Source organism: Lindgomyces ingoldianus (genome assembly GCF_010093535.1).
Source record: "Lindgomyces ingoldianus strain ATCC 200398 unplaced genomic scaffold BDR25scaffold_4, whole genome shotgun sequence".
In the NCBI taxonomy this organism is placed as follows: domain Eukaryota; kingdom Fungi; phylum Ascomycota; class Dothideomycetes; order Pleosporales; family Lindgomycetaceae; genus Lindgomyces; species Lindgomyces ingoldianus.
Genome location: NW_022985165.1, coordinates 2,111,380 through 2,130,326, shown reverse-complemented (window position 1 = coordinate 2,130,326; position 18,947 = coordinate 2,111,380). Strand labels below are relative to the sequence as shown.

At 49.9% G+C, this 18,947-nt stretch overlaps 6 protein-coding genes across 6 annotated transcripts; 5 read left to right on the top strand and 1 right to left on the bottom strand.

Moving 5' to 3' along the window:
• Positions 1 to 262: 262 nt before the first annotated feature.
• On the bottom strand, positions 263 to 1,300 carry BDR25DRAFT_300886 (uncharacterized protein). Its single transcript, XM_033689459.1, has 3 exons — positions 784 to 1,300; positions 629 to 694; positions 263 to 567 (listed from the first exon to the last, which is right to left on the bottom strand). The coding sequence occupies exons 1-3, from the start codon at positions 1,105 to 1,107 to the stop codon at positions 403 to 405; spliced, it is 555 nt and encodes a 184-aa protein (XP_033552929.1). The 5' UTR covers positions 1,108 to 1,300; the 3' UTR covers positions 263 to 402.
• Positions 1,301 to 1,938: 638 nt separating this feature from the next.
• Positions 1,939 to 3,693, top strand: BDR25DRAFT_90409 (uncharacterized protein). The gene has a single exon (XM_033699223.1). It carries the CDS (start codon positions 2,304 to 2,306, stop codon positions 3,588 to 3,590), a length of 1,287 nt encoding a protein of 428 aa, XP_033552928.1. The 5' UTR covers positions 1,939 to 2,303; the 3' UTR covers positions 3,591 to 3,693.
• On the top strand, positions 3,694 to 4,208 carry BDR25DRAFT_90408 (uncharacterized protein). Its single transcript, XM_033699222.1, has one exon. The coding sequence runs from the start codon at positions 3,798 to 3,800 to the stop codon at positions 4,059 to 4,061; it is 264 nt and encodes an 87-aa protein (XP_033552927.1). The 5' UTR covers positions 3,694 to 3,797; the 3' UTR covers positions 4,062 to 4,208.
• A 151-nt stretch (positions 4,209 to 4,359) lies between these two features.
• BDR25DRAFT_278863 (uncharacterized protein) lies at positions 4,360 to 6,515 on the top strand. Its single transcript, XM_033687713.1, has 3 exons — positions 4,360 to 4,677; positions 4,736 to 6,010; positions 6,118 to 6,515. Exons 1-3 carry the CDS (start codon positions 4,413 to 4,415, stop codon positions 6,387 to 6,389), a joined length of 1,812 nt encoding a protein of 603 aa, XP_033552926.1. The 5' UTR covers positions 4,360 to 4,412; the 3' UTR covers positions 6,390 to 6,515.
• Positions 6,516 to 8,382: 1,867 nt separating this feature from the next.
• Positions 8,383 to 13,088, top strand: BDR25DRAFT_331660 (UDP-Glycosyltransferase/glycogen phosphorylase; the record flags this gene model as incomplete). The annotated part of the gene is made up of 6 exons (XM_033692662.1): positions 8,383 to 8,640; positions 8,765 to 9,507; positions 9,560 to 9,796; positions 9,850 to 10,617; positions 10,663 to 11,452; positions 11,511 to 13,088. 6 exons carry the CDS (start codon positions 8,383 to 8,385, stop codon positions 13,086 to 13,088), a joined length of 4,374 nt encoding a protein of 1,457 aa, XP_033552925.1.
• A 1,584-nt stretch (positions 13,089 to 14,672) lies between these two features.
• BDR25DRAFT_331658 (Glyoxalase/Bleomycin resistance protein/Dihydroxybiphenyl dioxygenase) lies at positions 14,673 to 16,198 on the top strand. Its single transcript, XM_033692661.1, has 5 exons — positions 14,673 to 14,739; positions 14,879 to 15,074; positions 15,165 to 15,312; positions 15,371 to 15,602; positions 15,660 to 16,198. The coding sequence occupies exons 1-5, from the start codon at positions 14,692 to 14,694 to the stop codon at positions 16,149 to 16,151; spliced, it is 1,116 nt and encodes a 371-aa protein (XP_033552924.1). The 5' UTR covers positions 14,673 to 14,691; the 3' UTR covers positions 16,152 to 16,198.
• Positions 16,199 to 18,947: the final 2,749 nt, after the last annotated feature.

The following is an 18,947-nucleotide window of genomic DNA, read 5'->3' as shown; positions in this document are numbered from 1 at the left end:
CGCCGCCCGCCGCCCGCCGGCCTTGGCGGTGGTAAACACGTGATGCGGTTGCTCAGCAGCTCCGGCACCATGGAACCCTCAATTCCCGTTCGGTTCACTCAAAGTAGATGCCTTGCGCTCTTCTATCGGCTTCTATCACCACGGCGTGCAATCGAATCAAGTTCGGCAGGCGCTCTCGCCCGTGGTTTGGCCCGCAACACCTCAAGTCAGCAGTAAATATAGCAACAAGCATTTTAGATAGTATATGAACTCTGTTTACAGATATAAAAGGCGACCTTGGAAGTCTCCCAATAAGTTTTCTCGTCCTGAGGAGCGTACCCTGTCACTCTTTCCTCTTTTCTAAGCTGTCCTTTACCATTGAACACTGCACCGTGCGTGCGAAGATGCCAGCTTCACTGAATCTTAATTCTCCTGTGCAGCAGCTTTCCTCCAGATGTCTACCAGCGGACCACCTTTCCCATAGACAGGATCGTACTCCGGAATCGGGACGGACTCGGCCACTCTAGCCTTCTCGCTTGTCTCCTCCGCACTCGCTTTGCAGAAATTGTTGTCCCAGTGAGGAGAGCCCTGGGACAAGCTACTATAAGCACATCCATTTCCAGACCCTTGGCAGCGACAGCCTACTCACCTCTGGATATAAGCCCACATACTCATACTCACCCTTCGATGCAATGGAACAGTGGCTGACACCTGCCTGGCACAGAATCAGTCACTGGTTAAAGCCTCACCCACAAATATATCAATCGGCAATCAAAATGAACAAAACACAATTCAATCTCATACAGGCAAAACAATAATGTCTCCTCTTCCAAGGTCGACCTCCAGGCCACCCTCTTCCGGACCATCCAGCGGCCCGCGTCCCAGCAACAGCTTGCTTGACCCTTTGAAGACAGCGTAGCATTCGTGGGTCACGGAATGGAAATGGTGGGCTCGATAGGTCTTGAAAACGCCACCCTGCATCCAGAGGTTTTTCTCCAGGGCCTCGCGGGTGGATGCAGCAGTCGGGTCTGCCGGGAGAACCGAACGGTAGATCAAGGCCGGTAACCGGGAGTTGGGGACATGAGAGGTGGGAGAGAGTTGATAAATCTCTGGCATGTGAGGCACCATGGTATAGCGTGGGCTGCGCGGAGGATTGATGAGGTACCGTGATAAGACTGATACAATTGGAGTGGTGCAGCGGCGTTGATATTGTGCTAACTTCCAAGATAGAGTGTCAGCTTGAGGCAGTTGACGAGATCAACTAGGGTTGGCGACGATGCGCGGGCGGTTCTAGGCTGGCATGCGTGATCTGAGGACCGAGATTGGGGGAATCCTTGACATGTGTTTCGTGGAGAAGGCGTCGCCGAACAACACCAGCCAGCCATGCCGCGCTAGCCAACGGTGGAATACTGAAGCCCGTGGGAAAAGTTAACCCCCACCCGGGAAGCTGCAAATTTGATATGCTGACAGCCTCTGGGCCAGCGCAGCCTTCGCAAGTTGAGACCAGATGGGTATGAACAAATGGCGATGCTTTGCCTCGTCCGACCGGTGAATTGAAGCAAAGAATAAGCCCTGTTTTTGGTGCAAGGGTTCATCACACGATGCGAAACGGCGTATCAAGTAAGAAGGTCTCTTTTTGTAAACAACAACCTGCCAAATCAAGCCCTGGTCGACGCTGCGCACCGCTTGCGAAGAAGAGAGGTCGCCAGACGATGCATGATTCCCTCACAGGTGCTAGCGAGGAATGCGAAGTGTGCGGTGAGCAAAGCAACACATACTTGCCGGCTGGCTTGTGCCTCGGACGCTGCGGGATGGAGAGGTGCTTTGTGTGCCGGCGCCATCATCCTTACTCACCAGCAACCTGATCCTTAAGACTGTATCTCGTCCCAGATAAAACATCTACTCCGCTCTTCCCCTCACCTGAGGCAGCGCCCAAGGTTTCTCCGCCTCGCTGTCCAGCTTAAAAGCCGTCCGTGGTACGCCTGCTGGGCTGATGTCTGGCGATTACGTTGACGCGCAGCCCTGAGTCTTGAGCTTCCAGCGCCGCTCCCTCGCCCACTGTCGCTCTGGTTATATCTCCTGGTTCAGGATCAACACTCCCGACCACGAGTCCGCCTGCGGGCCACCCTCAACAGCGTGCACCTGCCAGAGATTCGCCACTGATCTCGTTCCGATCTTTCCGCCGCGCTGGAGCCATGTCCATGTTGGCTTGGTGAGGTTGGTTTCAACCCCGCCGAGACCCGCTATTTACCTCGACTCTGGCATGCTCCAGCGCGCCTCAACCATCAGCAGCAGAGTCAGCACGCTTCATCACCACCCGCACCATGGCCGCGAGAGTGCATGCGCCCTCGAGCCATGGCCGCCTGCACAAACGCGGCAACTCAGCCTCGTCCATTACAAGTCCCCTCAGCCTGCTGTCCGACTCGCCAGCCTTCACTTTTAACCGTTCGGAGACGCCCAAAGTCACGTATGAAGAACCCTGGACCGACCCTGCCCGCCCCATGCCCGCCGCGACTTCCTCGAGCAAGATCAAACCCTACCTGCGCAAGCTCTCCTCCAAGGACAGCAATGCGCTTGACCTGTCACGCCCTGCTGCCGAGAACGAAGGACTGGCCGGCCTGGGTATCTCCGACTATGGCGGCAACCCGCGATCCGTCACCGATGTCAGCTTTGCACCCGTGAATGGTCGCCATCGTCACAATCGCTCCACCTCCAACACATCACAGTTCTCGACGACGTCCAGCCTGCAGCGGCCCACGGCCCCCTACATGCCTTCCATCCGCCAAACACCCCGTCCATACACACCACCCATCTCCAAGTCCACTCCCTCGTCTGTCATGGGAAGCGAAAATGAGGTGGATGATATCATGACAGATGAGGAGCTTCGATTACGACAGAACATGTTTGACCCCGCTCGCCGATCAGGGTCGGTGTCTTCGGTGCCGGGCGTGTCCCCGCCATTACGCATCCACACCACCGGCTCCTCCACACGGCTCGGGAGCTATTCACAATCCGCAGTTTCTCTCACTTCGCCTGTCGTTCCCTCACGATCGCGCGGGGACACGCTCAAATCCATAGACACAACTTCGCCGAGCTCCCGGACTTCCTTCGACAAGGCCTTCGGATTCATCCGTGGCGGCAGGGACTCGCCTGCAAATGTGGATCCGACTTCACGTGCTGCTTCTATCCGTGCGGCGCGGCAGGCTTTCAACGAGAAGGAAGGAGCAAAGGAGCGAAAGTACGAGAAGGAGGCTACCCGGCAAGCGGAGAAAGACATTCGTAAGCAATACAGGAAGGAAGAGCGGCAGAGGCGTAAGTCTGATGCGCAAGAGAAAAAGGAACACAAGCGCGGCCGAAGCACATCCGATGCCAATACCAACGAGAGGTCGACCCCACGGCCGTCAATTAGCGGCAGACAGTATTCAGACCATCGTCAAGCCCATAGCCGTTCGCTTCCTACCCATGTGATCTCTGTTGAGCCCGAGAAGATCAGCGGAGCAGCGCCCCAAGTCACGAAGACCAGAGCGGCTAAAGGTCGCTGGCTTCGATTCGTGACCTGGTTTAAGACCAGGTTGCTACGACTTTCAAGGAAGTTGCATATGAGTTCGTGAGTGGTTGGTTTCCGCCACATGCAGAAATGCTTGTAGCCAGCGCCACATTACTCGCACACCAGTCCACAGGCAATCACTTGGGATGACTTGCATCGGCTCTCTCAATACATATTGCAGAAGACCATTCCCGTTCTTATCCGTTTCTCTGCCTTAAGTATTTCTACGGATACTTGGAGAGGTGCATGGCATCCACAACCACCCTCTCTAATGCCCTTTGGGTTTGCGTTCTTTAGGTTCCAGCATGGCGTTTGGCTTCACGGTGACGGTTTTTATGATGCAATGGCTTTCTTCCTATCCTTTGCGCTGCATTCATCGCGGGCATGTTTCTCGAGTCTACATGGGATCATATCATTAAGGAGATTTATATCCTTATCCTGGCGCATTGGGTGGCTTCGGCCTCGGCCACGACTCGCTCGTGGACTTCTCAATTTGGGTTCAGGGTATGGGGCCGGCGTACTTCCTACATGGTAGAGTAGCACTGTGTGCGTGCTTGGATACTAGTGTTGGTGCTAGGATTCTTACATGGGTTAGGTCTTGGGTTCTGAGATTGGCTTTTTCCGATGCTCTGGCATTAAGCCATTGAGCTGTTACAATTGCATACATATTTCTATTCCCATACCTCCTCCCCCAGACTGGTTGTGACGACGCATACACAATGTCTGCCGAGGAGCCACTGACCTGGTTCGAGGTAGCAGCCCTTCCTCCGAACATCAGCCGAGGAAGATCTGCGCTTGCAGATCTAATCTCAAAGCTTCAAGAGCTGTCCCCACGCTCACAGCCCCCCGGTATGAACGCCATGCTCCTTATTCTCTTCTATTCATAATGTCTTTACGACACTTACCGCGAACTCCAATTGCTCTTCGGAGCGCGTCTAGACGCTCCGTCGCGACAGTGATCCCATTCTGCCCAGTGCGATTCCAGCGTAGATGGGCGAGCGAGGAGAAGGATAAAAAGACAGACACTCCCTTTCACTACCAAGTCTGGGAGAGTGTGTATGACCGAGTAAAAAGGGAAAGAGAGCAACAGCACCAACTTTCCCAGAGAGTGGTTCTGTCGTCGCGGAGGAGATATGCGGGGACGATAACGGGTACGCAATCATCCCCAAAACCTCCCCCAATTAACATGTCAATTAATGCGCCTTGTAGTTATGGTTATTGCTGCTGCTGTAGGCTATTACTGGGGCCAAGCCCTTCCGAAGCCTCCTTCCGAAACCTCCACGACTCCGCTTTTTGAGACGGTGCCACCAAGACATAACATCTCGCAAACGAATATGGAGGCCGCGTGGACGGACTTTAGGGATATTGTAGGGAAGGAAAATATCACGATCGAACGATCGGAGCTAGAATCGCATTCTGGATCATCATGGTCTTCGCATCCTGCCGCACCAGGAGATGTGCCGTTCTGCGTCGTCAAGCCGAAATCCACTCACGAAGTTAGCGCCATCATGAAAGTCTGTAATGAGAGGCGAATACCAGTTACTGCATACTCAGGGGGCACAAGTCTGGAAGGACATTTTGCTGCAACAAGAGGGGGGATTTGTGTTGACTTCTCACGTATGGATAAGATCATCGCGCTGCATAAGGAGGATCTGGATGTCGTAGTGCAGCCAGCTGTGGGCTGGGAACTGCTGAATGAAGAGCTATCCAAGTTCAATTTGTTCTTCCCTCCGGACCCTGGACCAGGAGCTATGATCGGGGGCATGGTGGGCACTGGTTGCTCCGGCACAAACGCATATCGCTACGGGACGATGAAAGACTGGGTTCTCTCTCTGACTGTCGTCCTCGCGGATGGCACTGTCATCAAAACGCGCCAACGCCCGCGAAAATCCTCAGCGGGATACGACCTAACACGAATGTTCATTGGCAGTGAAGGCACGCTCGGCCTCGTGACTGAAGCCACCCTCAAAGTCACCATTAAACCTCAACACACCAGTGTTGCCGTCTGCGCATTCAAGACTGTCCGCGAAGCTGCAGACTGCGTGTTCAAGGTCGTCGGAGCTGGTGTCCCCATCGCCGCCATCGAAATTCTGGATGACGTCCAAATGCAATGCATCAATGACGCCGGAATGACGGCCAAAGAATGGAGTCCCTTCCCCACCCTCTTTTTCAAATTCGCAGGTACACCTTCCGCGGTCAAAGAGCAGATCGGACAGGTGCAGAAACTGGCCAAGCAAGCCGGGTCCCAGTCGTTCGAATTTGCGAAAAGCGAGCAGGAGAGGGAAGAGCTGTGGAGTGCGCGGAAAGAAGCGCTGTGGAGTGTGATGGCGAAGATGGAGGGCGATGACATGGCAGTTTGGACGACGGACGTGGCGGTCCCCATTTCGAAGCTGCCGGAGATTGTGGATGAGACGAAGGAGAATATCAGGAGGAGTGGGTTGCTCGGGAGTATTGTCGGGCATGTTGGTGACGGGAATTTCCATTGTGAGTGCTACCATACTTCCCCAGACACTCCCAGTCCCCTTCAAACCTTTTAGTCGTTTCTAGAAAGCACTGAGCATCCAATTTGTATCACCAGCTCACCGTCGCAGCTATCATCCTCTACAACAAACACACTGAACATGCAAAGGCCTCGGAACTGGTCCATGAAATGGTCAAACGCGCAATCGAACTGGAAGGCACGGCCACCGGCGAACACGGAATCGGTCTCGTCAAACGAGATTATCTACCACATGAGCTGGGCGAGGCCACTGTTGACACTATGAGGAGGCTGAAGCTGGCGTTCGATCCGTTGTGTTTGCTCAATTGTGATAAGATTGTGAGAGTGCAGCCGCCGAAACCGGGGGAGATTGAGGAATGGTAGATGGTATGGGAACAAGGGTGATGATGCACGAGTAGGGAATTGGCGAGAGGAGTAAGTAGATTCGTTGACTGTTGTCATATTGAGTGAGATGTCAAGGATGGCGTAGAGGGCTAAAGCATGTGCTGCACAATAACGAATCCCCTCCCCAACCTCGCTGAATTACTGACTGGTCGCATTCTTCCTTCCTCGTGCATGGTTGACGCTTCGATCTAATTATTTCGGCCAGCAATATCCGTTATTTGTGCTCACGAGGCAGGCGCACCTTCAGCAGTTAAACAAAAGCCCCAGCACGTGGAAGGCAAGGACGTAAATGCTCGTATGGTGAAGGTTTCATCCACTCCCAGCCAATGGATTAGCGATACATCCGCACTCTTACCCTTCTCTCTTGTTATTGATCATCCGTTGACAGTCTTTAATCACTCACTCACTCGGTCTCTCTTAAATCTCTGGGCAATCCCCTCTTTTCACCTTCATCGCCAGACTATATCAGCTTTCGAGAAAATGATCAAGCAATCCCTCGGGCCAGTTCGGACCGTACTCAAGCCCCAGATCCTGGTAGTTACCGGGGGCTTGGGGGATATGACGGAATTTCATTGAAGTATCAAGAAGCAGTGTGGTAACCCTGGGTGCGAACCGGTGAAGGATGAATGTGAGAGCACCAAGGACGACCCTACCGACGAGCAGACTCATTGGCGCCACCCATCCCCCTGGAGTCTCACCCAGCAGTCTGTAGGAAAGAAGAGTGCGGTGTACACCGATTTCGAGAAGCGCCTGGCGGAGGGCAAGGAGGTTGTGGGTCATGACCGGGTGGAACAAGGTGGTATTAACCCCGCACTACCTATGATTCCAGAGATGTTGGAAAGGCGCCTAGTGTCTGGCCGCATTTATGGTTTGTGGCCATCACGCTCTCACATATAAGCAGAATGAATATTGATGTTTGGTGCGATAGGTGAAGAAATGCGTCGCCGTAGACCCCCGATTCGACCGTCAGCCAATAGCGACCTCGACGTACTTTTGGGGTCACCTCTTCAGGCATTTGGATGAAAAGGAGAAGAAATGCCTCCACATTCTCAAAGCAACTACTTGGGGCGTCAAGCAGAGAAGATGTTCTTGCCAATGATTACTATTCCTCATACTTTAGACAAATCACTGGTGAGATAGTTGTTGGATGGGACGTAAAGCCCTAGTAGACCTCTTGAGGGCTATGCTCAAGCCTATGCTCGGAAGAAGATGGAGTCTTGTGCCGTGGGAAAACTACAAAATATTGAACAGGTGGTGGACTAGAAATCAGCAGCCGATTACCTCTAACATAACATTCCCTAACTATTTAGAGTACCCAAGCCGGAACACGCAGACCGAGGTGCCTAGAGTCAGTGAACCTTTACTCATCCTCTGTAATTATTCAAATCTTGCGGTGTATTGTCCAATGTGCAAACCCTCACTCATGCTCCGTATCCCGAGACGAAGGATACGGGCGTATGCGGAATACGAGAAAATGCCAAGAAGGTCCACGACTTCTGCATGAGCAGTCATCATCGACCCAGGAGCTCCATCAAGCATTTTGCTGCCGCCTATTCTTGTAGCTTTTGAAGGTGAGAAATAGAATCGGCCGGTAAAGCGTCCTTCGTGTTTTCAAGGCATTGCGTCGGGCCTATTATGACCTATCCTGCTATAAAATGTTGATGTTTCAGGGAGGGAAGGTTGGTGTCAAGGATGACGCAGTGTTCTTGGTCAGCCGCGTGCCAGGATTCTAGGTTCCTTCCAGCCAATGAAGTGACGGCACTGCTATGCCCCGCTGCTGTATCCCTGCTTCTGCAACACATGTCATAGCCTGCGCTGTTGCGGACGGGGGAAGTGAATATCAACCTCACCATCCCAATGGAGTTTGCCGAGTCGCCCCCAAATCCTTCATCTTCATAATTATTCACCCTTTTGTATCGACTTTCTTGACTCACGCTTTCATGATATCCTTTCCGCGCGTGTAGCTTTTACTATGACGAATTCCCAGGATCCTCCGGCTGAAGCGAACGCGTCTGGCGAAAATGCCCCGCCAATGCAACCCTCCCGACTCCCACCCCCCACCCCAGGAGTGGTCGGATTGCCCGCGAGCCCGGAGGCGCCTTCTTCGCGGCCGGGGACAGAGGACCGGCCGAACAGATCGTCGGAGAGGCAGAGAATGAAGCCAGAGGGTTCTGGCTATGCGAGCTCCTACCGGCTTTCCGAAACACGCCCCACTCCGCGTCCAATGTCTGTATGTCTCCTAATAGCTCCACTCACATTCTAATTCTATAAATAGACCCAGTGCGGATGAACTTTATGGCTATAATACTGGCCAAATCGATACATCGGCGGCTGAAGACGAAAATTATGACCAGCCTCCTCCAGCATACACGGAGCTTCCGGGGCAGATATCGGACGATAGTAACGAATTGGGCGCAAATGCCATCGTGGCAGATGACGGCCGTGTTAATATCCGCATCAACCAGAAAACAAGGAGGCTTTCGCAGCTTCTAGTCCCGCAGATCCAACGTCAGCTTTCCCAGGTCGAACGAGAACCCGCACCGCCTCCTGCGTACGTCCCCGAGTTTCTTGGTGGGGCGCCGGGACAGGACCCCCCGCCATCATTGAATGTCGTTATACATGTGGTTGGCTCAAGAGGAGATGTGCAGCCGTTTGTGGCACTGGGCAGGGTACTGAAGGAGACGTATAAACATCGCGTACGATTGGCCACTCATCCCACTTTCAAAGACTTTGTGAATGAGAATGGACTGGAGTTCTTTAGCATTGGTGGCGACCCCGCTGAGCTCATGGCCTTCATGGTTAAGAACCCCGGGTTGATGCCAGGCTTCGATACCCTACGGAGTGGTGACGTGGGCAAGAGGAGACGGGGCATTGCAGAGATTCTCCGTGGAACATGGAGGTCGTGTATCGAGACTGGCGATGGTCTTGGTATCGATCCGCTAAAGCAGAGCATAGAAGAGTGGATGGAAATCGAGAACGATGTTCCCGAGGTCCTCAAGAAGCCTTTCGTTGCGGATGCTATTGTTGCGAATCCTCCGAGCTTCGGCCATATTCATTGTGCGGAGAAACTTGGCATTCCGCTGCACATGATGTTTACGTTAGCCTCCTACCTTCGATCTTTCCTTCTGCGAGCTAACCGTATTGACCAGGATGCCATGGTCACCCACTCAACAGTTTCCTCATCCTCTGGCGAATATCCAGTCTTCTAACGCGGATGCGAGCATTACAAATTTCATGTCATACACAATGGTAGACATGTTGACATGGCAAGGGTTAGGAGACGTCATCAACCAGTTCCGCAAACACAGTCTTGGCTTGGACCCCATCAGCATGATTTGGGCACCTGGCCTGCTGGCAAGGATGAAGATTCCATACACGTATTGTTGGTAAGGTTCGAACCATATCCATACCGTTGACTTCTTTTCTAATAATTTACTAGGTCTCCGGCATTGATCCCCAAGCCCAAAGATTGGGGTCACCACATCTCTATCTCAGGCTTCTACTTCCTTTCTCTGGCACAAAATTACACTCCAGCCCCTGACCTTGCCGAATTTCTTGCAGCTGGAGAACCACCCGTTTATATTGGCTTTGGTTCAATTGTTGTGGATGATCCAAACGCTATGACTAAGATGATATTCGAAGCGGTTAAGAAAACCGGAAAGCGAGCACTTGTATCGAAAGGCTGGGGTGGCCTTGGAGCCGACGATCTTGGAATGCCTGAAGGTGTTTTCATGCTTGGAAACGTGCCTCACGACTGGCTATTCAAACATGTCTCTTGCGTAGTGCACCACGGTGGCGCTGGTACCACTGCCGCAGGTATTGCAGCAGGCCGGCCTACCGTGGTTGTCCCATTCTTTGGAGATCAACCTTTCTGGGGGGCGATGACGGCAAAAGCTGGAGCTGGTCCTCACCCGATTCCATACAAGGATTTGACAGCGGACAAGTTGGCTAAGGCTATCGAAGAAGCTCTCAAACCGGGGTCTCTCGAGAGGGCGCAGGAGTTGTCGCAGTTAATCAGCCAGGAGCGAGGTGATCAGAATGGCGCTCAGTCTTTCCACCAGATGCTGAAGTATGATGACTTACGGTGTATGGTCGCCCCGAGTCGTCCGGCTGTTTGGAGGGTGAAGCGTACACAGGTCAAGCTCAGCGCAATGGCTGCTACGGTTCTGGCTCAAGAAGGAGAGCTCGACTTCAATGAGCTAAAATTGTGAGTCTAAGCGATCGTGTCCTTTGCTCCTAGCTAATTATGTAGATACCGACCCCGCGAGTACGAGACCGACGATGGACCTTGGGATCCCATCACAGGTGCAACAACGGCTCTTATTGGTACTGCAACGACAATGATGATGGGTGTGGCTGATTTTCCTATTGAAACTATGAAGCTACTTGGCATTCATCCCGATACGAAAGAAGCCAAGAAAGGAAAACAAGCCGCGAAAGGATCTGAAGCCAGCTCTTCTATAGCAGATGCCCCTCGTACAGGTCGCCCGATGGGCTCAAGATCTACCACTAACACGCGCACATCAGCTTCAAGCAGTGCTTCGACGCTTCCCGGTGTGAGTACCTTAGTAACAACCACCACCGAAATCACGCCCGTAAGTCCGGATGATAGTTCTCCCCGACACAGCTCCAGCTCCGAAATCACACGCGTATCAAGTCCGACGACAAGAGGCACATTCATGGCTCAAGCCATGCGCGCTTCAACACAAGTCTCGCGCTCGCGTTCCAGAGATACTTCACCATGTCCTATTGATCGATTTCGCCACGGACGCACACACTCTCACGTCGGTTCTGAACCTGGAATTCGCTCCGAAGCTGGCACTGGCAGCTTCTCGGAGCGCATCTCAAGTTTCAATCCTGAAGCTGTCGCCAATACAGGCAAAGGGCTTCAGAGAATCGTAGGCGCCGGCTTTAAGTCCCCAATGGAGTTTTCTTTGAATGTTGCTAAGGGGTTTCATAATGTGCCAAAGCTTTATGGGGAAGAGGTTAGACAGGTAGATAGAGTGACTGATTTCCAGAGCGGAATGAAGACTGCTGCAAAGGTATGCCCTCGACGCCTAAAATATCTTGACTGTGTAATGAAGCTTACTCGAATGATAGGAATTCGGACTTGGCCTCTACGAAGGGATAACAGGGATCGTAACGGACCCGTACAAAGGCGCGAAGAAAGAAGGTGCTATTGGCTTCGTCAAAGGTGTCGGAAAAGGGCTCGCAGGCGTCCCTCTCCGAGTTATGGGGGGTGCGTTCGCTGTCCCCGGTTACGCTATGAAGGGATTATATCAAGAGGCCCTCAAACAAAAAGGCGTAAATGTACAGAATTATATCATCGCAGCAAGGATATCCCAAGGCTACGACGAAGCGACTGCAGTCTCAACGGCGGAACGCGCAGATGTCTTGGCCAGATGGAAGTGCATAAGACTGAACGTCAAAAAGAAGAAAAACCCCGGGGAGGACCAGATCGAGGCTTTACACATATTGATGAAAGACCGGCGCAGGAAACGTCAAGAGCGGTGGGCGAAGATAAAAAACAACGCGCATCTTAAACGGTCAGAAGCTCGTCCTTCGCTCCCGTCCGCTATGAGCGATGCAAGCTCTTACTCGGATCTTCCGATCCCGGTAGAGCCTAATGCGGCACCGCATACTATGCCAGTATCGAGGAGCTTGACGTTGAGAGATGATACTTCTTCGTTGGGTACATACCAATATCCGAGCGGAGTGCCTTTGCAACATGCAAGTACCTTCCCGCAACCAAACCCATCCCAACTCTCTCTCCAACAAGTCCAGGCCGCCCAAGAAGAGGCAGAGCGCAGGGAACTCGAAGCCGCAATCGCAGCATCTGTCTCGCAAACTTCCCAGGGCAACTTAGATGAAGATGAAATGATTGCACGCGCTATCCGCGCGTCGATGTCCGAGCTCCAGCGCAGCAGGGAGCTGGAAGGAGAAGACGAGGAAGAGGCGCTGCAGCGCGCCCTGGCGGCGAGTATCTCGGAAGCTGGCAAGAGCGGTGCAAGTGTTGAAGAACAACAAGCGCTAGAGGAAACGCTGCGGAAGAGCTTATTGGAGACTAGAAGGGTGAGGGAGAAGGGCGTTGTGCATGGCAGTGAGAGTGGGTGGGATTCCGATGAAGATACGGAAGATGATGAGGAATACCAACGTATCATCGCCGAGAGTAAGGAACTCGCTCATCTGCACCAGCATCATCATCAACAGTTCCTGGACAATTACCCTAGTTCTACCGAAACGCAGATGTATGTCCAAGCCAGAGGCCATGACTCCGGTGTTTTAAACTCAGCGGTTGCGTCTGAGCATGTTGATGACGACGAGGCATTGAATACGGTGCTTAAGGAGAGCGAGGAGGCGGTGCAAGCGCAGAAGCAGGGTAGTCACGATGACGAAGAAGCGCTGAAGAAAGTCCTCGAGGAAAGCGAGAAAGCGGAAAAAGAAAGGATGTTGGAGTTTGAGAGACAAAAGAACGAGGAGGATATTGTGTTGGAGTATATTAAGAAGCAGAGTCTGGCAGAGGAAGAGCTGAGGAGAAGGATGTTGCAAGGAAGGGCGGAGGAGGCGATGGTTGGGGAAAGCGAGGGAGAGGGTGTGGGGGCGGGAGCGGAAGTGGGAGCTGTTGGAGGCAGTGGTGCGGGTTCTGGACCTGGTTGTGATACTGGTGGCGGCGTTTAGTCGATCTGTGTTATACACAGAGGTTAGAGGTCGGGAACAGAAATGAGATGGGATAGATGGTTAATAACATGATACCCAAGTGAATACATAAGTATTAGATAGATATTTCATATTTGATAAACTAGACAATTTCATCTCAAAATATAAGAATCACAGAGATTATTGCCTTTCTAGATATAGGACCATAACGGGCGGGATGAGTGTTTACGAGATAGCGAGTGATGAGATTCAACCGAGAAAGTGGATGCAGATATTGAGATATCTGGAAGAACCCCCCGCTTCTTTCAAAGTCTTGGATGTATTATTACGAATGGCACATGGTTGACTGAGAAGGAAGAAGTCTGACAAAAGGCCCGCATCAGCATGAGTAGCGGTGGATTGACTGAACACGGCACCTGTTCGTAATCTTCATGACGCTGCTTTCCAAGGCTCCTCGCCGCCGGCCGTGGTGTATAATGGCCGAGAAATTCCTCAACCCCTATGCCACGTCCGATCTCCAGTAGATTCTCGAACCGCAATACAACAGATCGATAGGACGAGCAGCGGCCTAGACCAACCCCTATTCTCACATTGGTGAAGGTGCATTTTCATACCAATCGTATTGGATCAACTCTAGTGGTGACGCACCTGGCGTTTCCAGTCTGTACTACAGTCGCGACTATACCAAGGAACAATACGTTGTATTCGCAATTGAAAGCCAGGCTCAGATACAGAAGGAGTGCATTGCCGATGTGAAGAGCAGGATTTTAACATCTGGAACTAATCTGACGTGTTCATACGTGTTGAGGTGTGTGTCTCATTTCCTAGGAGATATTGCTCAACCTCTACATGCGTCGGGCATCGTTGCTGAGATTTTTTCAGCATTAGATTTAGTAGCAATTCGGCCGAACTTGATGCTGCGAGAAACCCATGCTGCATCCCAACGCTACATCAAGCTGACGGTCTAGTCCTGGGATGGCTGCTTCGTCTGTACCAATCTAGCAACCAGTGGATGCGCGGACAGCGCATGCCTAGTCGTAGGGCTGCAAATTAGTAAAGCGGCCTTGAGGCTGGGAATATAGCAGAATAGGCTGGCGAAGGGGAGGCATAAAATAGATGGACAGGTTATTTTGAGAATATATCTGAGTTGGGTCGATGGCCCCAGTGATGGCGCATAGGGTTAGGAGCAGTTGGGGGTTGTCCTTACGAGCGAATGTGTGTATGAACTGATGGAGTTGATTATCGACTTGCCAAACGCGAACATCTTTTGATATCGCAATCAATGTCAGTTCAGATTCCTTGAAAACACCTGAATGACTGATTCATTCCAGTAGCATCCTAGCAGCACTAACAGGGTTTAAAAAATTTAGACCTCATGTATAAACACGGAACCCACCCACAATTAAGTACCCGGCCGACATAAAGTTAGTCAGGTCGGATCAGATCAGATTAACGTTGACGTCCGCGAAGGAAGCGGGTAGAACCCCACATCTCTCTCCATCGGCATTTCATAGCCACCCCACATCCAGGATGTATGGGACTCCATAAGCACTTAACCCAGCATATCAGCACGGGTGGAATCTCCTTACAAGCTTGCTACCAGGTCAAATCTTGATAAATTTGAATGTCTGCCATGCCGTTTCACCAGTTGAAGGAGAAGATAACCCCTTGTGTACGTCCTTCGCGATTTCAATGCCCCACACAGGCGCTGCTGCGAAGCCCACTTAGTGGACTGCAACTATGCATCACACCACCAACTTCTTCTCGCACGTCGCAGAGCGTAACAGGAAGAACATTAACATTTCAATCAGATCCCCAGCCGCGAAACGTCCCCTAATCGAGGCACATCACTCGCCCAGGACGCCGCTATAAGCTCAAATCGCAAAGCGCTCCGCGAATGGCAGAAAGCAAATAACATCGACCGAGATGCGCAGATCAAACTTAGGAGGATTGCGCATATTTGCTATCAGCATCCAGATCTGGCGGAGATTACTACCTTTTTGAGAGGTAAGGGTATGGAAGAGAGGGGTAACATGGTGGGGGCAGGGGGGCGGGGTGCTGAATTAGGTGCAGTGGGATTGTGCTGATTTACGGTAGATTTTGGAATGATGGTTGCGAAGAAAACGGAAACGAAGAGATGGTATAATGGATATGGGATGGACCAGTATGTTTACTATGCGCAGCAGGGTGAGAAAAGGTTTTTGGGTGGGACGTTCGAGGTGGAGAGTTTCGCAGAGCTTGAGAAGTAGGATATCTATGAGTAATGGGTGTAGCTAGTTGTGAGAGAGCTGACGATTTAGCAGAGCAACGCAGCTTCCTGGAGCAACCCAGATTGAGGAGTTGACAGAGGCTCCTGGAGGTGGATATATGGTCACTTTGACGGATCCAGAGGGCTTCCCGGTTAATTTGATGTTTGGACAAAAGCTGGCAGAAGGGGGACCAATGCCTGAGATCCTAACGACAAACTACGAGACGCAGAAACCGCGAGTAGCACGATTCCAACGATTTAAACCTGGGCCAGCGCCAGTACACAAGGCGAGCCGCCCCCTCCTGCCACCCTCTCCAAACCCACAACCGCTGACATCCCACCAGCTTGGTCACTACGGCCTCTGCGTCAAAAACTTCCCCGCGCAACTCAAATGGTACACAACGAACTTCAACCTTGCACCCACTGACTTCCTCTATACTAACCCCGATCCCTCTAACCCGTCCCACCGCCTCGATGTCGCAGTCTTCTGCCACATCGACATCGGCCCTGACTATACCGACCATCACACCTTTTTCATGTCGCAAAACCCAACCTCACACGTACACCACTGTTCTTTCGAAGTCCACGATTTCGACAGCCAGAACTTGGGACATGAGTGGCTTGCCAGGAAAGGGTATAAGAGTGTTTGGGGTGTGGGAAGACACATTCTGGGTAGCCAGATTTTTGATTATTGGTGGGATACGAACGGGAATATGGTAGAGCATTATGCAGATGGGGATTTGGTTAATGAGGATACACCGGTTGGGTGGGGCCCTGCTGGGGATGAGAGTTTGGCGATTTGGGGACCCGAAGTGCCGAAGTGGTTTTTGGATTAGGGGGAGAGGTTGGGGTGGGTGTGGAGTTGCCCAGTAAGATCCAGTACGGGTTTGCTGAAAAATATTACACAAGGAACGCTCGCCGTACGAAGGTTGGTAAAATGAGCACAGTTGAATTCAAATGATAGTTTTGTTTATGGTAAACTTCGGGAACCAAGGCCTAGCTTCCTGCTCTGCTGCCCTTTAAACGTCACCCAACTCCATCACATCTTACACACACCCATTCAGCATCTTCCCCCCCTCTCTAACCCAACATACATCCCATAAATCCAATACCCGGGATCCCTCCATGCGCCCGCCAAAAACACAGGATTAGTCTCCTCCTTCCACCCCACTTTCTCCATCCCTAGTTTCTCAATCACCCTGATACTACCTAGATTATCTTTATCTACACAGGCTTCTACGTAATTCAACACAAATTCATCATTATTCTCTGAGAGCGAGACCCGGTACGCCGTTAGAATAGCGGAAGTGGATTCGGTGGCGTAACCGCGTCCCAAGGAGGATTGAAAGAAGGAGTAGCCTAGGGCGCGGAGGTTTAGCGGTTTGGCGGGACCAGTGGCCCTAGGGTTTAGAGATGGGGGAGATGTTTGATGTGTCCGGGGCCGAAGGAGGAGGCGATGGTGGAGGTAATGTAGGCCCATGCCTTTGCTTTCGAAGACCGATCCAACCTATCAAGTCTCCAGATTCAGGTGAATAACGTGCTGTATCTGTGACTTTTCCTCGCCTCTCTTTTTCATCCACCGCTTCTCTAATATTTGGGCTATCTGCTATTGCTAAAGGTGGGGTTGGAGTTTAAGTAGGCTGAATGTGTACCGCGTACATAATGTGGTCGTATTTAGTTAGATGCTCGACGAACCAGTCTCTGCTTTCGGACAATGTTTTACAGGGGCCGTGGAGACTTGCCTCCAGCCTGTGGTTACTTCATCGGTCCAGAGTTCGTGGAACCATTTCAGATGGGATGAACCTTCTTCTGTGTTGATCATGCGGGTTAGAAGGAGACGGGGGGTGCAGATGGTAGAGTCCACATTGGAAAAATAGTTAGAGAAAGAGATTAATGGGCGTACAGAGGTGGTGATCTCCTTTTACCTTACTCTTGTATTGATTGAGTCACATTTTAGGCGTAAGTTTAGCTATACGGGTGTTGAGCTTGACCTGCCAGATTCAGTTTAGCCACACGTGAAGACCTAAGAGCTGATTATCTCAGCTATTATCTTGCTTGTGCTGTTACATTATATTAAAAAACTTACTTTTACTAGTAATAGCTTTATTAATAATATTATATTAATTATTTATTTAACTACATTTAACTTTAAAAAGTGTTTAATTTAGTTTAAGTTATAGTTTTTACACACTATTACATTAAATTATTTAGTTATTATAGATAAAATCTTAAAAACTTTTTATTAACTAAAGCCTTTAAGTTTAAAACTTTTTATTTTTTATAATTAAAATTACTTTTAAAAAAGGTATAAAAAGTATGCTAAAGTAGAAACCTAAAAACTACTAATAACTTATTAGAATTAGAGATAACTACTAATGCTTAACTTTTAACTACTTTTAGATTTTAGTATAAAATTAGCAACACGCTTTAGCTATAGCTAAAGTAAAATGCTTACTACTAGAGCTAAATAACTACTAACTTTAATAGCTAAACTTTCTTTTATAAAACTTAAAGCTAAAAACTTACTAGATTTAAAGTAAAACTCTAGTAATATAGCCTTTAAAAACTAAGTTACTTAATTAAAGGTATAAATTAAATAGCTAACTAGATTAAAAACTATTAGTTTTAATTAACCTTTACTAACTACTAAATTACTTTTAATAATGCTTTAAATTACTGTTACTATACTAATAGTAAAAGACTTTTTAAGCACTTTTAAGCTTTTTTAAAGCTACTTTACTAAATGCACACTTAAGATTAAGAACTTTATAAATAGTAAAAAACTTATGTTTAAATAATAGTAAGCCTTTATTATAAATAAACTTAATATTAATTTAGATTACTGTAAGGCCGAGATGGTGCTTACGTGCGACAGGTATATATACTATTCTGTACGTAATAATTAATGTTAGTTAATTATTCGCACCTTTTTAGTTATATTAGCGCAGTAGTATAAAGCTTTGTTCTTACATAATAATTAACTAACAACAAGGACAGTCACGTGTTTAACCCACACCTTAGACAGCTTAGCTAGTTTTTAGACTAAAACATAAGGCGGCCTCTTCTAGCGCCACGTTGTAGCTGCTAGGAGGTCTAGTGTATATGGCTTAGCTAGCGTGGCCACTGAGTGTTGCGTTGTGTTTATCCTGCGCCTCTAGGCCGCAGGTGGTCAGCCTCTGGCCGGTAACTGAGTCATGCGCATGGCGCCTCTGAGCTGCGGGTAGGTCATGTGACGCCTGGGACATGCGTCTGCTAAGAAGGGGGATAATGTAAGGCTAGGATAGCGCTTACGTGTAAGGCCGAGATAGTGCTTACGTGCGACGGGTATATATACTATTCTGTACGCAATAATTAACTGTTAGTTGGTTATTCGCACCTTTTTAGTTGTATTAGCGTAGTGGTACAGAGCTCTGTCCTTACAATTACTATTAGAGTAAGTGTACACGTATAGTGTTAGTATAGAGACACACTGCTTGTATTGCAAAGGAATACCTAAAGCTAGGATACCTAGCTAAATTAAATAACTTTTAGTTTAAAAACATAAAAAAAATAATTAAGCTTTTATAAACTTACTTTATTACTAGTAATAAAAAGATAAAGGTATAATAAGCATTTTAAACTTTAAAAATAAG

What these genes read in the sequence shown, in the direction of transcription:
- BDR25DRAFT_300886 (XM_033689459.1), bottom strand. Translation starts at nt 1,107, where the DNA reads ATGGTGCCTCACATGCCAGAGATTTATCAACTCTCTCCCACCTCTCAT. An exon ending in GAGACATTATTGTTTTGCCT is followed by an intron (nt 695 to 783) that starts GTATGAGATTGA and finishes ATTCTGTGCCAG; the next exon opens with GCAGGTGTCAGCCACTGTTC. An exon ending in ATGTGGGCTTATATCCAGAG is followed by an intron (nt 568 to 628) that starts GTGAGTAGGCTG and finishes AGCTTGTCCCAG; the next exon opens with GGCTCTCCTCACTGGGACAA.
- BDR25DRAFT_90409 (XM_033699223.1), top strand. Translation starts at nt 2,304, where the DNA reads ATGGCCGCGAGAGTGCATGCGCCCTCGAGCCATGGCCGCCTGCACAAA.
- BDR25DRAFT_90408 (XM_033699222.1), top strand. Translation starts at nt 3,798, where the DNA reads ATGCCCTTTGGGTTTGCGTTCTTTAGGTTCCAGCATGGCGTTTGGCTT.
- BDR25DRAFT_278863 (XM_033687713.1), top strand. Translation starts at nt 4,413, where the DNA reads ATGTCTTTACGACACTTACCGCGAACTCCAATTGCTCTTCGGAGCGCG. An exon ending in ATATGCGGGGACGATAACGG is followed by an intron (nt 4,678 to 4,735) that starts GTACGCAATCAT and finishes TGCGCCTTGTAG; the next exon opens with TTATGGTTATTGCTGCTGCT. An exon ending in TGGTGACGGGAATTTCCATT is followed by an intron (nt 6,011 to 6,117) that starts GTGAGTGCTACC and finishes TCACCGTCGCAG; the next exon opens with CTATCATCCTCTACAACAAA.
- BDR25DRAFT_331658 (XM_033692661.1), top strand. Translation starts at nt 14,692, where the DNA reads ATGTCTGCCATGCCGTTTCACCAGTTGAAGGAGAAGATAACCCCTTGT. An exon ending in GATTACTACCTTTTTGAGAG is followed by an intron (nt 15,075 to 15,164) that starts GTAAGGGTATGG and finishes GATTTACGGTAG; the next exon opens with ATTTTGGAATGATGGTTGCG. An exon ending in GGCCAGCGCCAGTACACAAG is followed by an intron (nt 15,603 to 15,659) that starts GCGAGCCGCCCC and finishes ACATCCCACCAG; the next exon opens with CTTGGTCACTACGGCCTCTG.